The sequence below is a fragment of the Oryctolagus cuniculus genome, chromosome 3 (assembly GCF_051225735.1).
Source record: "Oryctolagus cuniculus isolate XC-2025 breed Fujian yellow rabbit chromosome 3, ASM5122573v1, whole genome shotgun sequence".
Classification (NCBI taxonomy): Eukaryota; Metazoa; Chordata; class Mammalia; order Lagomorpha; family Leporidae; genus Oryctolagus; species Oryctolagus cuniculus.
The window spans coordinates 117,286,051-117,303,069 of record NC_142869.1 but is presented as its reverse complement, the minus strand read 5'-3'; the positions used below and the strand labels follow the sequence as shown (position 1 = coordinate 117,303,069).

At 48.5% G+C, this 17,019-nt stretch overlaps 1 protein-coding gene across 2 annotated transcripts in view; it reads right to left on the bottom strand.

Moving 5' to 3' along the window:
• Positions 1-17,019, bottom strand: part of CFAP221 (cilia and flagella associated protein 221) — a 90,116-nt gene that overhangs the window by 46,657 nt on the left and 26,440 nt on the right. The window contains exon 7 of one of the 2 annotated variants that reach the window (XM_002712377.6): positions 2,277-2,380. In XM_002712377.6, coding sequence (XP_002712423.3) covers positions 2,277-2,380 — 104 coding nt within the window. The remainder of the gene's footprint in view (positions 1-2,276; positions 2,381-17,019) is intronic. The other variant, XM_089329335.1, reaches the window with a different exon arrangement.

Sequence of the window (17,019 nt, the reverse complement as noted above, 5' to 3'; positions counted from 1 at the left end):
CAATTGGGTGGGCGGGACCCACAGATCAAGCACCCAAACACTGCTTGGAGGAATGTCCCCATGAGACCCACTGTTCAAAGTACAGGCAACCAGGCCCTTCTCAGACTTGCTAACTCCCAGCCACCAGGGAACGGGCCCCTGGGCTTTTTTGCTTTCCCAGTTGTTCAACATCTTGGGGCGCTGAGCCAGTCTCACCCCCCCGTCTGGTGCTGGACTCCTCCTTGCTAAATTCCCACCAGTCTTCAGCGGTGGTGAACCAGCTCCTTAAGCAGCCAAGCTCACCTGCGGGCGTCTCTGCCTATGTGTGGGTCCTAGCTCTTCCCTTTGGCCCCAAGTCCACTCCTTCACCGCGCCACAGTGCCCGAGTGCTGCCTCCATGCCTTTCTCTGTTCGAGGCCTAGTATCCCCAACCCTTCGCTGGCCTTCACCATGTCCGTTCACGGGGACTTACCTGGATCAGTCTTGGAGATCAAATCCCAGACACAAATCCCAGTGCTCCAGGGAGGACAGGGGGTGCAGGATGGGGCCGGAGTGTCTCCACTTTCTTGCAAGGTCTCTATTTCCCCAGACAGATCCTTGGCGAAGACCAAGGAGCCAGCTCACGCTTCCCCCACACCTTGTAGCACCCATCTTTACAACCTCTTCCAAGCCAAACTGGAACCCCGATTTGTGCTTTATGCGGTGGTGCAGAGGCTTTGAAGCCAGAGTGGGTTCGAGTCCCGCCTGCGCCATGTACAATGGCATGACCTGAGACGGGGAGGTAAGCCGTCTGTGGCTCACTTCTATGTCTGCGAGATGGAAATAACAACTGTGCCTCCTGCTGCGGTTGTGGTACAGATTAGGTGTGCACATGTCCCACGTAGAAGAGGGGCTGGTGTACAACAACCTCTAAGTTTTACTCTCATTATTATAGCGAAAAGTCTATTGTGAGAATACCAACTACTCTTAAAGTCTGAAATAGTATCTTGTTCAGTACAATTTTAGTAACCACTTATGTTCCCTTCTTTGTAAGCCCCAAACACCTGAAAATAATAAACCTCTTCTCTCTGGAAAGAAAATGAAGCCCTATTTTTTTTTTGGCAATATAAATAGTGGTTACCTTCTATTGAAAAAAATCTCAGTAGAGTCCCTGGTTCTCCAGAAAACAATCTCTTTGCATTTCACAAATCAGAATTAATTCAAAATTTCTTCTTTGAACGTTTGTTTGACAGAAATATGTACTCGCAAAGATGTGAGTTATCGATAAATGAATATCCAGACTTAAAACACAACAAAACTGCTTCAGCATCCACTGTGGATATTTAAATATATTTCAATATAGATATTTAAATTTGAATCCCAGACCTAAATATCAAGAGACTGAAAATGGAAGGCAGAAATCAGTTCAGGTGTACAATTTCACTTTCAAATGCAAAGGGACCCATTTTAAAACCACAGGGACCTGTGTGTCCTTTGGGGCATGCAAGGCAGATCATCTACACCATGCAGGAGACAAACTCACTAGACACACCACTGAGATTCTGAAAGCTGGGGAAGAAAGGATATTTCTTTTTTTTTTTTTTTTTTTTTGACAGGCAGAGTGGACAGTGAGAGAGAGAGACAGAGAGAGAAAGGTCTTCCTTTGCCGTTGGATCACCCTCCAATGGCCGCCGCTGCAGCCGGCGCACCGCGCTGATCCGATGGCAGGAGCCAGGATCCAGGTGCTTTTCCTGGTCTCCCATGGGGTGCAGGGCCCAAGCACCTGGGCCATCCTCCACTGCACTCCCTGGCCATAGCAGAGAGCTGGCCTGGAAGAGGGGCAACCGGGACAGAATCCGGCGCCCCGACCGGGACTAGAACCCGGTGTGCCGGCGCCGCATGGTGGAGGATTAGCCTATTGAGCCACGGCGCCGGCCAAGAAAGGATATTTCTATTATCTCTGAGACAGAATTAAAAGGCAACAGCAAAACCAAGGACACAGTCAGCAGCCCAAATTAGAACAAGATTAGATTAATTTCTCATTTCAAGTTTCGACCTTGAAAGAAAGTTACCTGGACATTATTATAAATGGTCTGCACGATCCAAATTATTCAAAAGTGCCCTTATTCCCCAGTGTCCAATTCCAATTCACACTACGTCAGATATGTAAGACTCGCTATGCTTATACATTCCAAAATACAGCAATGCAGTCAAATGTGGCTTATTCTTTTTTTAGGACTTGAGACCTACTTTCCCATCCTCTCTGTGATCCGAGAACTGCGAGAAGTGACAGCACCTGAGGCGCTGCCGCTCCTTACCTGACGTTGGCTCGATCACAAAGGCTTGATGAGACTCGAGCAAGGTGATGTGGAACTCAAAATCCACAGGGCAGCTGCACTGCAAAGGAATAACATAGGTTTTGCTGCAAAAGAGACAAACAACAACAACAACAAAAAACAAAAAAACAAAAAAAGCATTATTTTTCTTTATAACTAGCTCTTTTCACTAGCAAGGAACAGAGACTCAAGTTCTATAATGAACAAAAAAGGGCAGCATCCAACTTGGATCCAGCACTTGCTGGGTGCGAGGAGCTGTTTCCTCCGCATCTGTCTAACTGCTTGAAGCCTATGAGGTGGTAGGATGCTTATCATCATTTACAGAACTGAGGCCCAGAGAGGGTAAGTGTCCCACACAAGGCGGCTGGTTAGCGGCAGACTGAGACAATGCAGGTTGGCCATCGTTGGTGTCTCTGCTACCACCAGGGTCCTGCTACCTCTTCTTTGATGTCCACACTAGGGGATCTTCATTGCGGCCTCTTCAGCATTGTTAGGTTTATTCTGGGGAGACTCAAGGTACTAAGAGGCAATCCCCACCACACAAGTAGGCCTCCGAGGTCCTAGGAGATGCTGATTGGCCAGGCCTGGGAAAGCCGTGGACTTCATGGAGCTTGGAATGGGACAGTGTAGAGGAAGGCACACTCTGGGCTGTGCGTGACTGAAACACGCCGGAGACCGTCTTTGGTTGGAAGCCCAGCAAGCATGAGAGAACCAGATGGTGTCTGTGTGTTTAGCAGGCCTGGGTGGCCCTCAAGGCCATGCCGACGTCCAAGCAGGCTGGAGGCTGTCACTCCTGGCACTGCAGGGCTCCTGCAGCGGGAGCACTTTTTGGAGAGTCCTGTGCTTGTTCCATTTATCAGGGCAAGCCCAGGCCGGCCAGAGCCTGCAGGATGAGCGAGGCCTGGAGCAGTGGAGCTCTCCAGCCGTCACTCAGCGTTCTCACTGCACCTGACGCAGGATTTCCGGCTCCCCGTCAGCAGGGGGAAGCTGAGCCCCTTTCTAGTGATGCAGCCACTCCCTGCACCTGCCTCACGTCCTTCCCCTCTGGCCACAGCTGGCTTCTTCATCGTCCCCCTGTATCTCTTCTCTACCCTGTAACTCCAGTGCCCGCATGGACCATCACAGCCCTTCTTTGCCCTCCTGCCTCATGGCTGGTGGTCTCCCTGCCAACCTCTCATCCCCTCCAATCCCCCTTCCGCTTCTCACTCCTGGGAGAACCCAGCTGCCATCTGGTTTGAGCAGCTGCCAGCCCAGCCGGTCTCCGCCATCCGGGGCCCCCTACCCTGCCCTGACCATGGACTTCTGCCATCATGGCAGGCTTCCTTACCTGCCTGGCATCCCTGGGGGACTCTGAGCTCAGCAAAGGCCAACTCAGAATTCACATGGGCGTGGGTCTCCAGCATGACCTCAGCACACACTGAACGTTCAGCAAGTATTTGCTGGAACAAAGTGAAATACCTTTTTTGTTCCAGTAGTAGATATAGTGTAGCTCAAATGGGATCTTAAAACAATGCCCAAAGCATGTTTATTTCACTTTAAAATTTGCTTTTGGGACCAATGTTGTAAGTACAGTGGGTTAAGCTGAGGCCTGTGATGCCAGCAACCCACACTGGACCACCAGCTCGAGTCCTGGATGCTCCACTTCTGATCCAGCTTCCTGCTAACAGGCCTCGGAAGGCAGCAGGAGATGGCCCAAGTGCTTGGGTCCCTGCCACCAGGTGGGAGACCAGGATGGAGTTCTTGGCTCCTTGCTTCAGTCTAGCCCAGCCCTGGCTGCTCCGGGCATTTGGGGAGTGAACCAGCCTTTAGACTATCTCTCTCTGTGTTTCTCTCCTTCTTTCTCTCTGTCTGCCTTTCAGATAAATACATGAATCTTTAAAAAATTCATTACCTTAAAAAAAACTGTGAAATATTTTATATTTAAAGAAAAACATAAAACAAAGATTCCTTTATCTACTATCACGCTGTAGCAAATCTTTTGCTTTGGGTACATCAGTGTTATATTTCATCCTCTTTTTAGTTTGAGAAGTAGAGAGATAGAAACAGAGAGAGAGAGAGAGAGAGCACGCGCCCATTCTCTGGCTCACTTTCCAAATGCCCACAACGGTCGGCGCTGGGCCAGCAGGGAGCTGGGAGCTGGGAATGAATCCAGGCCTCCCTTGTGGGTAGCAGAAATCCAATCCCTTGAGCCATCAGCACTGCCTCCCAGAATCAGCATTCATAGGAAGCTGCAGTCAGGGGCCAGAGCCAGGATTTGAACCCAAGCGCTCTGATACGGGACGTGGGTGTCTTAACCAGTGCCTCAACCCCTAGCCCAAATGCTCGCCCCAACCAGAGCTGTATTTTTAAAGAAACAAAGCATTGCAGAAGACTTGAAGCTCTCCTTCCATCCCTTCCCCACCCTCCATGGTTCCTTCCTCCCCAGGGTGACTCCTCTCTTGTATTTCCTGTCTCTCACAGCTGTGCAACTTAATATCATTTGCATATTTATGTACTCATAAAATACATGTTTCCGGCAACATGAGTCTGCAACTTGCTAATTCTTGATTGACACTATGCTTATGTGATTTATCCCATTTATCCACGATGACACGTAAAGTTCTGTCCTTTCATTTTAACTGGGGGACAGCACCCCATGGTACAACTCCACCACACTGTGTGCACCTTCTCTCTTGCTGATGGGCACTTAGGTTGTTGGTGCTTTTTCACTACTGTGATGTGGCCACGAACACACTTGTGCACCTGTCACAATGCTGCTCTCCAGATACAAGAATAGCTGAGTTATGGCAAAGTAAAATGACAACTTTACCGTCTATCAGCCAAGGGGTCTTGAAAGTCCTTACCAGCTGATGGCTCCCCTGGCACCCTAGAAGAGTTTCTGCTGATCACCAGCACTGAAGATTTTCAGACACGCAGACCTGCCCCAGCCTCATGGGGGTAAAACAGCATCTTGTTTTATTTCAGCGCCCTGTTCTTACAGGTTGAGCTTCTATTCCCGGATATTCATTTGGGTTTCTTCTATGAATTGCCTGTGCATATCAACTGCCCATTTTCCATTGGGTTGCTTTATTCCCTAACTCATAAGTCAATTTTAATATCAATTTTGCCATTCTATGCATTGGAGCAATCTTTTCCAGCCATAATTTATCTTTTGATTTACTTATAGTGTTGTTGGTTGAATCAAAGTTTTACATTTTAAAAGTCAGCTTCGTCAATCTATTTTGGAGACAACTGGAGTCTGTTTCAAGCTTACAAACATGACATGTCTCTAAGTTATTCACGTTTAATTTTACACCCTTCAATCAAATTTTCTAAGTTTCTGCATAATAAGCTTACACTTTTTGGTTGCCTTTCTCCCCGCTGGGTGGCTTGGTATGTCTGGGCTGCTCTAACAGAATAACCAAGTAGCTTACAAACAGCAGAGGGGTTGGAAGTCCAAGATCATGGTGCTGGCTGGTGAAGGCTCACTTCCTGGGTACAGACAGCTGTCTCCAGGGAGCTATTTTAGGCATCTTTGATAAGGACACTGCCACTCCCACTCAGAGTGTGTTCCACCCCAGGCCTAATCACCTCCCAAGGGCTCCACCCCCTAACACCACTGCCTTGGAGGTTAGACTTCAGCATTGAATTTGGGGTGCAGAGTGGGGAGCTAAACATTCATACCGAAGCACCAGATATCTTATAGCTTCTGTTACTAATGTGAATAGGATTTTTTTTCTTTTATAATTCATTACTTACTAGTGTGTTGCAATGCTATTTTTTGGAGGTTGATCTAAAGCCATGTTAAAGTCTCTCATGGGTTATAAGAGCTTATCTTTAAGGGACTGGTGCTGTTGCTAAGGCTCCACACTACAGCACTGGCATCCCATGTGGGCTCTGATTTGAATCCCAGAGCTGCTCTTGTAACCCACCTCTCTGCTAATGGCCTGGGAAGGCGGCAGAAGGTGGCCAAGTGCCCCCCAAGCACTTGAACCCCTGCACTCACGTTGAAGACCCTGAAGAAGCTCCTGGCTTTGAATCAGGCCATTTACGACCATTGTGGCCATCTGGGGAGTGAACCAATGGATGGAAGATTTCACTCTCTGTTTTTCTGTAACTCTGCCTTTCAAGTAAATAAGTAAAATCTTAAAAAAAAAAATTGAAAGAGCTTTTCTGTAGATTTTCTTAGATTTTTTAATAGGCAAACATGTTACAGTCTGAAAAAAGCAAAGGACCCTTTCCTGTTTACTTCTCTAGCCCATGGCTCATATATTCCTTCCTGGTGAGGAATGTATGAATTGGTGAGGATTTCCAGGATGATGCTGAATGGCAGTGGTAACAGAGGGCACCCTCTTCTTGTTTTGATTCTGTTGGGAACACTTTAATGCCTACCACCAAGAACGATGGTTCTGGGACGTTTCTGACAATCTTTCTCAGGTCAAGGAAATTGCCTTCTATCCCTAAGCTGTTTTTTTTTTTTTTTCATGCAGTCATGACTGAGTTTTCTTTTTGTTACAATTTTCCTGGTATTTATAATTCTTCTATTGCTTCATTTTCAAATTGTCTGGTAAGTTTTATGTGAAGTGTGTTTCTAGGAAGCACTGAATAGCTGCATTTTTAAAAAGACAAGTTGACAATCATTTCTTTTTACTAGGTGAGTTTAATAAATGTCCATTTGCCGTGATGAATGGTAGATATATTTGAGAATTGTTTCTGCTACCTTATTTTGTGTTTTCTAAAAATCATCTTTGCTTTTTTTTTCCAACTCTTACTGAACTGGTTGCTTGTGTATGTGTACTTTTTCTCTCCTATGATTTGACAGCTATTATTTTAATTATTACTCTTAAATTAAAAAAATCACTAACTAGAAAATTTCCAAGAAAATCTAATGTATAGTATTTCTACTCCCACTCCAAACACAGTCTGTGTGCCTTATGGGCCCACTGAAGACTGTCACCCCTCTGTCTGTATGTTACTCTGAGTTTTAGTTTTAATTTATCTTACAGTTGAGTTAAACCAACAGTTAATCACTAATTAAATCTGACGGCCGGCACCGCGGCTCAATAGGCTAATCCTCCACCTAGCGGCGCCAGCACACCGGGTTCTAGTCCCGGTCGGGGCGCCGGATTCTGTCCCACTTGCCCCTCTTCCAGGCCAGCTCTCTGCTGTGGCCCGGGGGTGCAGTGGAGGATGGCCCAAGTGCTTGGGCCCTGCACCCGCATGGGCGATCAGGAGAAGCACCTGGCTCCTGCCTTCGGATCAGCATGGTGCGCCGGCCATTGGAGGGTGAACCAAAGGCAAAGGAAGACCTTTCTCTCTGTCTCTCTCTCTCACTGTCCACTCTGCCTGTCAAAAAAAAAATAATAATAATAATAATTGCCAACCTATAGACTCAGTTTTGGTGTCCACCATGGCCATGGCCTGGATATTCTTTTCTTCGTGGAATATGTCTTTTAAAATCTGTTTCAGTGTAACAGTCAGGCTAGGTAACGATAATGTGCTGTGTATTTTTTTAAAAAGCCAGAAGAGAGGATTTTGAATGTCTTTACTATAAAGAAATGATGAATGTCTGTGGAGAAAGGTGTGCTTACTCTTCTTGAACATTACCCAATGCATGCATGTTTTGAAACATCACATGGTGCCCCATAATTATTATATGGTTATGTCAATAAAAAATAAAAAGGAAATTTTGTAACAAGGGCTGTGCATGGTGAATTTTTGTTCAATAAGATTTTTTATTTTCTTCCTTGGCCATTAATTTAGCTGGGAAAAGCTTTAGGGTGACTATATTCCTTTGGCATTTTGAAAATATTTACGCCAATATTTATGCTTGAGTGAGATCTGGCCCCTGAAACTCTTGCAGATACGTAACCCCAAAGCCACAAGTCAGTGCTATCAAGAGGGTGGAAATGCAATCCAATGATGGTATTCAAGAGGGGGACTTGGAGGGTATTAGGTTACTGGGGCAGGTGCGTGTGTGCGCATGCATTCAGACAGTCATTCCACAGAGGGGTGGTTATGAATGCCTCAGGTGGGCCCAGCCGTCCTCTCTGCTTCCTGGCTCACCATGGGATCTCTCCTCGGCAAACGCTCTACCACAGCTATCCACTGCCCCCCTCAGGCACCCAATCCGTGAGGCTTGGACTTGAACTTCCAGAGCTGTCAGTCAAAATCAACCTCCTTCCTGTCTCAGGCATTTCGCCGCAGGGATGCCAAGCTGGCCAATGTACTCCAAATCTCGCCCTAATTTTTGATGATGAAGAACTCACCACTTTCGGATACTTATTCTTTTCTCTCTGGTAGCTGTTGAGGATTTCTCTTTGAACTGATGTTCTGCAGCTTGACTCCTGTGTGTCCAGGTATGAATTTATCTTCATTTTGCTGGATATTTGAAGGTACTTAAAGCTTTATTTATTTATCTTTACTTCTGGAAAATTCTCAGCTATTAACTCTTCAAATATTGCTTCTCAGCTATTTCCTCTACTCTCTTCTGGCCAAACCCTTATTAGATCCACGTCGGAATCTTGGTTTAGCGTCCTGCCTCCTCCTAATTTCACTTCCTTCTAATTGTAACCTCTCTATGATATATATTCAAGGTGAACTCTCCTAAGTATTATTTTCCAATTTATTAATTTCTTCTTCACCTGTGTCCACTGTAGTTTTCTTATCAATTGAGATTTAAAATTTCAACATCTATTTATTTATTTGACAGGTAGAGTTACAGAGAGAGAGAGAGAGAGAGAGAGAGAGAGGTCTTCTTTCCGTTGGTTCACCCCCCAAATGGCTGCTACGGCTGGCACTGAGCCCATCTGAAGCTGGGAGCCAGGTGCTTCCTCCTGGTCTCCCATGCGGGTGCAGAACCCAAGCACTTGCACCATCCTCCACTGCCCTCCCGGGCCACAGCAGAGAGAGAGCTGGACTGGAAGAGGAGCAACCAGGACTAGAACCCGGCGCCCATATGGGATGCTGGTGCCTCAGGCAGAGGATTAACCAAGTGAGCCATGGCACTGGCCCCAAATTTCAACATTTATGTCTTGATTCTTTTTTAAAATACAGAGTAAACATTTTTTTTTTTTTGACAGGCAGAGTGGACAGTGAGAGAGAGAGAGAGAGACAGAGAGAGAGAGAAAGGTCTTCCTTTTGCCGTTGGTTCACCTTCCAATGGCCGCCGCGGCCGGTGCACCGCGCTGATCCAAAGGCAGGAGTCAGGTACTTATCCTGGTCTCCCATGGGGTGCAGGGCCCACGTACTTGGGCCATCCTCCACTGTACTCACTCCCTGGCCACAGCAGAGAGCTGGCCTGGAAGAGGGGCAACTGGGGCAGAATCCGGCGCCCCGACCAGGACTAGAACCCAGTGTGCCGGCGCTGCAAGGCGGAGGATTCGCCTATTGAGCCATGGCGCCGGCTCAGAGTAAACATTTTTAAGAAAAGTTTATTTATTTATTTCCATTTGATTGTAAGGCACAACAAGAGAGGAAGAGAGAAATATTTTCCACCTGCTGGTTCACTCTTCCAAATGCCCGGAGCAGCCAGGGCTGGGCCAGACTGAAGCCAGGAGCCCAGAACTTCATCCAGGTCCCTATGTGGGTGGCAGGGAACCAAGTAGTTGAGCCATGATGGGTGCCTCCCAGGATGCAACAGCAGGAAGCTAGATCAAAAGTGGAGTAGCCAGGACTCAAACTGGCACTCCAGCATGGGACGCAGGAATCCCAAGCAGCACCGGAACCTGCTGCACCACGATGCCTGTCCCTTAACTGATTCTCATCTACTGCACCATTGTTTAATTTATGCCCACTTTTGTTTCATAAATTGCTATTTTAAATGGAAATTTGCTTCCTTTATCTCATTGAGGGTCTTAAGTGTATCTATTTTAAAGTCTTTATCCAAATATCCTAAAAAATCCATTTCACTCAATTATATTCTGATGGATGGGTTTTAGTTGTCTTTCTTAGCATAATATTTATTCATGTGTTTTGAAATTTGGATTTTCAAGTTCATTTTGAATAAAATCATTTAATCTGTATTGCATTTGTTTGTTTTGAGGGGTAGAAAGACAATGAGAGACAGGCAAAGAGCTCCCACATGCCGGGTCACTCCCCAGATGCCTGCAATGGCTGTGGCTGGGGCTGGAGGTCAGTTCAGGTCTCCCACTGGGAGGCAGGGGTCCAACCACTTGACCCAGCACTGCTGCCTCCGAGGTCTGCATTAGCAGGAAGCTGGAACTGGAAGCGGAGCTGTGGCTCGAACCCAGGCGCTCCAATAGGGGAAGTGGGTGTCCAAAGCAGCACCATAGCCAGTGTGCCCAATGCGCCCCCAGTACTGAGTGAAGGTTGAGTCACGTAACTGTTGAGGGCTCGCGTCCTCAGTCACAGGAGCAGCAGGGGATGTGGTTCATCGTTTTGTCCGATTCGGCCAGGATCGCCTTCTTTCCTGCTGTCCACACGGGGCTCAGTGCCCAGGCCCAGGTAGTGGGGTCATAGAAGGTCTCCAGCTTCCCTTCACAGTGAGTGTAGACGCACAGCAGCTCCCCTGGCCACAAGCCCAGGCAGATGCCAACGCCCTTAGTTACTGCGACACTGGGGTCTCCTTTCCCTGGGGAGTGAACGCCACCCCACCCTCACCCCCACTGCTTGCTTCAGAACCGGAGCCTGCAGACGCCTGGCTTCCCCTGCTTGTCGCTCCGCAGTTCCGGCTGTTCCTGCCCTGTTTCCGAGGCTGGCTGTGTCCACGTGCAAGTCTCTGTTCCTGGGTTATCTGTCACAGGCAGGAGGTTAGGGCAGAAGAGATGCCCTGCAGGCTGGATCAGTGCTTCGTCTTCACGTTTCTCGAGGCACAGAGCTCCCGAGGCCTGCCACGCCATGCCAGCTCTCACTTGTTTTCACAGGTCCTTGTAGTTAAAGCCTCGCTCCTTGCTGTCACGGTCTTTGTGGGAGGAAGAGGCTGTTCTGTCAGTGCACAAGGTCCCCACCAGCACAGAGACCTGCCCTGGACTTCACACGGGCTGCCCCGGGCCCTGCCTGCCTTCCTCCCTTCCTTCCCCCTCCCTCTCTCCTCCCGTCCTTTCATTGTCAAGGTGTTGGGACAGAGACCTCCCATCTACTGGTTCACGGTGCAAACGCCCACAGCAGACCTCAATCCAGGTCTCCCGCACTGGTGAAAGGGACCCAACTACTTGAGACATCACAATGATCATTCATTCTCTCAAAAACTCCTTGGAAAAGGACCAGAAACGACCAGCACCAGGCTGTATATACAGCGGCACACGCTCCCTAGGCTGTGAGCCAGCGCGAGTAATGCTCAGGGTGAAGAGTTAAACTGTCCAGACAGGGCCTCACAGGCTGACCACGTGGGCCGGGCTGCTCTCAGGCCAGAAAGCCCAGGGGTCTTCTCAGAGCTGTCCCAGAGAGGCACGGTCTGACGCTCAGGGCTCTTTCGCTAAACGTCTGCATTTTCCCGAACTAAAACAAACAAAACCCACCTGGGGCTTTGCCTATTGGTCACACATACTGAGTTTTCAACTCAGCTCACGGCTCTGATAATTCCCATAGAAAAAGTGCCAGGATATTTGTTTAATGATGATTACATGAAGCCGACTTCCTGATGAATTAACCAACCTGGAAAAGTAAACAATCCATTAAGGGTAAAGAATTCCCAGTACGGGGACTGGGAAGAGCCAGCAGAACCAGTGACACAGACTCCACGTCTCCGTCATTGGTGCTCACGCTGTGGCCCCATCTCCTAAATCCACAGCAGTCTCCTTGAGTTTGGATCAAATTTAGCTAATACAAAATTTGGTTTGTTTAGAAGTTTTGCATCCCTGGAGAGCAGAATCCCACTGGGTTCTAAGTTGAATTAAAAGTTCTAAGCTAAATTCCCATTGCTAACAACCAATAGAGCTGATCTAGGATGCAGACACACGCGTGAATGTGCCTATCTGATACCTGCCCTTCCTCAGAGGAGAGCAGGGACTGCAGTCAGAGTTCTTCCGTAAAACCTGATAGACAATTAGAACAGCACACAAGTACAGGTTGGTGCTTCCAGAGGAAAGCACAATGTTTAATAGGCCTCATGTTACTTAAACACTTTTAAAGATATATTTACTTATTTGAAAGGGAGAAAGAGAGAGAGAGAGAGAGATCTTCCATCCACGGGTCCACTCTCCAAGGCTAGACCAAAGCCAGGAACCTGGAACTCCATCCGGGTCTCCCAGGGGTGGCAGGGGCCCAGGTACTTGAGCCACCACCTGCTGCCTTCCCAGGTGTATCGGCAGGCAGCCTGCTCAAAAGCAGAGCAAGCAGCTGGTGCTTGACCTGGAGCTCTGGTATGGCAGGCCAGGGTGGCAAGTGGTGGCTTAACCCACTGTGCCACAATGCTAGACCCACTGTTTAAGCATTTTAACCATTATGCTAAGGCCAGGTATAAAATTTTCATGAGTTACTTTTAAAAATTATTCCTTATTTTTAAATAAAACCCAACCAAATCAACACCTTTTGAACACTGAACTTTTATATTATGAACATGCATAAAATGCATGCATTTAGAAGAAAGCATTCATTTTCTTACAGAAAGTAAATATAATAAAATAATAATACAACTTAAAGTTTCTTTCTGGTCCTTTTCCAAGGAATTTTTGAGAAAATTAATGCTCTTGTGAGCTTTCTGTAGATGACACAAAATCAAATATATTCTCTCATTTAAAAATCTCAATACCCATGCCACTCTACCACACACAAGTTTGGTTTCTTTTTCTGGAGAAGGAAGTTTGATTGACAAGAAGCACAACAAATTTCTGGAATCCAAAGACACAAAGAACACACCCTTGGTGACTGTGTTTATTGAAAATCCAAGGCAACGGCTGGCGCTATGGTGTAGCAGGTAAAGCTGCTGCCTGCAGCACCGGCATCCCATATGGGCGCTGGTTCGTGTCCTGGCTGCTCCACTTCCAATCCAGCTCTCTGCTATGGCCTGAGAAAGCAGTAGAAGATGGCCCAAGTCCTTGGGCCCCTGCACCCGTGTGGGAGACCCTGAGGAAGCTCCTGGCTCCTGGCTTTGGATCGGTGCAGCTCCAGCCATTGCTGCCATCTGGGAAGTGAACCAGTAGATGGAAGATCTCTCTCTGTCTCTGTCTCTGTCTCTGTCTCTGTCTCTGCCTCTCTGTAACTCTGCCTTTCAAATAAGTAAATAAATTTAAAAAAAAAAAGAAAAAGAATTCTGAGGCAAACACTGTCAGGATCAAGGGACGCCTTCTCCCAGAGGTGGGTGGGTAAGGCCCACTCTAACACAAGCAGCAGTGGGTGGTGGTCCTCACGCCAAGCACGGCCTGGGATTAGTGGCCCAATTATCTCATTTTAGGATTAAGAACACTTAGGAGGAGTCTTCCTTTGCCAAGTACTCATTCACATGGGAATCGTTTCTGGATCAAAAAGTGCGGACGACCATGATGAATCTGTGCATCACTGTGTCCCTCTGCAGGTAGGGAAGAAGGCTCAACAATCAACCCTGGTGCGGGCAAGCTTTGGGGTGATGCACCGTGGCAGCTCCCCATCGAGAGGTGGAACCTTCGTCTCCTACTGAACAGACAGAATAAGTGGAAACGTTGCTGCATCTGATTTTCAAGGCCAAGGTCTAAGAAGGGGACACTGGGGCAGGCACTGTGGTAAGCTTCCTCTTGGGATTCCCTCTTCAGAGTGCCAGTTTGAGTCCCAGCACTTCCACGTCTGCTCCAGCTTTCTGCTAATGCATCCTGGGAGCAACCTGTGATGGCTCAGGTGCTAGGGCCCTGCCACCCATGTGGGAGACCCGGATGGAGCTCTGGGTTCCTGCCTTTAGCCTGGCCCAGCCCCAGCTGCTGTGGCCATTTGGGGAATAAATTGGCAAATGGTGGATTTTGTTCTCTGTCTCTCTGTCACTCTACCTTTCAAGGAGATGAAAAAGAAACAAAGACAAGACAAGACACTGGTGTCTTCTGCTTCTCCAGGAATAGTCACTCTGGCACCTCGACGCCACGTTGTTAGGAAGCCCAAGCAGCTGTTGAGAGACTACAGGGAAAGAACTCAGGCTCCCGGCCCTAAGTTAACAGCCAGCATGTCTGAGCACCGCCTTGGAAATGGCTCTTTCAGCCCCCAGGCCAGCACTGCTGGCTGACTCCCCGTGCAGCCGCCATGAGCCTTTCCCATGAAGCCGTGCTCCTGGGGTAGATTTGTGGGCTAAATGAAAGGTGACTGCTATTTTAATCACCATTTTTTAGGGGGCCTGTGACACAGGAACGTACCCCATTTCTGGGTACGATCTTATTTTGGCAAATGTAAAGTTTTTTTGTTTGTTTGTTTGTTTGACAGGCAGAGTGGACAGTGAGAGAGAGACAGAGAGAAAGGTCTTCCTTTGCCATTGGTTCACCCTCCAATGGCTGCCGCGGCCGATGCACTGCGCCGATCCGAAGCCAGGAGCCAGGTGCTTCTCCTAGTCTCCCATGTGGTGCAGGGCCCAAGCACTTGGGCCATCCTCCACTGCACTCCCTGGCCACAGCAGAGAGCTGGCCTGGAAGAGGGGCAACCAGGACAGAATCCGGCGCCCCGACCGGGACTAGAACCCGGTGTGCCGGCGCCGCAAGGCGGAGGATTAGCCTAGTGAGCTGCGGCGCCGGCCTTTTCTTTTCTTTTCTTTCTTTCTTTCTTTTTTTTTTTTTTTTTTTTTTTTGTGGTAGTAGCCTTTAATGCCTATCAATGACCGGGTTTATTATATCTCAGTGAATCCTATGAAGTAAGAGTGATGACTATTCCCATTTTATGGATAAGCTGACCGACAGAGAGGGCCAAAGCCACACAGCTAATAAAGGGTGAGCTGGGGTCTAAAGCCAGGTGCCCAGAGCCGCAGCTCCTGACGGCTGTGCTGTGTTCTCTCTCCTAGGTCTCTACTGCCGGGGGACGGCTGACGGCAGCCCCCCGTTTGCAGTTCTCTCTGTTCACACCGTCTTTGACACAGATCCCTTTCCGCTTTATTTGTTGAGCAGTTTCATGGGCATTTCCTTCAACCTGCTGCCATCAAAAAGGCCTCTGAAATCCTGCTACGGCTGTTAGTGTCTCTCTCCGGCCCCATCTGTCGCAGATCTGATTCCTGTGATGCAGGTGGGGACCTCGGCAGGCAGTGAGGTCTAGCCCCAACGGTATTCACGTCCTCTTTAGAAGAAGGCGGGGCTGGAGCCCCCTCCTCCTACCCCTCCTGTGCGAGGGAGCTCAGCCAGCCCTCGCCAGCAGCAGACCGAGTCGGCACTGTGATCTCAACGGCGTTGAAGCCATCCAGCCTGCAGTAATTTGTTCTAGCGGCTTGAGCTCAGAGAGATCCTAAGACAATTCCTCAAATGTCACCAACCTGCCCTCCAGTCCTGGCGCACGCACAGGGAGGAAGGAGGAGATGTGCACCCTGGCCGGTTATCTTCAGTGAAGCTTTAGATGTCAGTGCAGAATGTAACCAACCAAACGAAGTAGGGGCTAAGAAACGCATTAGTTGCCTGATAAGCCAGACTCCCAGTCCCTCCAAAGAGACAGGCAACAATTTCAAAAGACATAAAGAGAAGCGGGTAGCATTTGCTTCCAATGTCAAAGAAGGCTCCCTCATCTCAGATAACGTAGGTTCTTTGGAGCGTTCCCACGTGGCTTGTCTTGTTCCAGAAGCACTCCAGACCCATGACTCTTAATGAGGCAGTCAATACAGATAAAAGCAGACTGACATATGGTTGCTCAAGTCACAGGCATGGAATCCATTTTTGCACTAGAGAACCAAACGCCACCCTTGTTTTACACTAGAATTAGACCCACGTGCAAGGCACAGGGACCAGAGCATCGGGGAGCTCCGTGGGCTTCCCTCGCCGGGGTCTCACCTGAGCTCCCCCCTTGCCCTTAATTCAATCCCTCCTTCAGCCTCACTCAGTCCTCCCTGTTGGTGCAGCTGCCTCCTCCTCGGCCCATAACCCCTGCCCCAGGAGTTGATGAAAACACTGGAGAACAACCTGTGTTAAATGAGGTCCCTTCTCCAGACTTGGTGTGAGAAATTCAGGCATCTCTCTGGGGACTGGAGAGAAACCGAATTCAGGAAAACTTAATGACATATTGTCACCTGGAGGGACATACATATGAGGAGTTCCTGGGTTCAAGTCCTTGTTAAACTTCCTGTTCCAACTTCCTGGTAACACCCTAGGAGGCAGCAGGTGTTGGCATAAGTGGCTGGGTGCCTGCCACCCACATGGGAGACCTGGAGTAAGATCCAGTCTTGGGGCTGGCACTGCAGCACAGTGGGCTAAGCTTCTGCCTGCAGCGCCGGCATCCCATATGGGTGCCGGTGTGGGTCCCAGCTGCTCCTCTTCCGATCCAGCTCTCTGCTACGGGCTGGGAAAGCAGTAGAAGATGGCCCAAGCGCTTGGGCCCCTGCACCTTTGTGGGAGACTCAGAAGAAGTTCCTGGCTCCTGGCTCCTGGCTTCGGATCAGCCCAGCTCCAACCGTTGTGGCCATCTGGGGGTTGAACCAGAGGCTGAAAGAGCTTTCTCTCTGTCTCTCCCTCTCTTTGACTGTAACGCTACCTCTCAAATAAATAAATAAAATCTTTTTGAAAAAATCCAGCCTCCTGGTTTCAGTCTGACGCAGTCCTGGTAAATGACAAGCATTTGGGGAGTGAACTAATGGATGTAAAATCTGTCTGTATGAAGAGTCTTGAGGAATTTCATGAAAAATGTCTATTATGAAACAACTGTG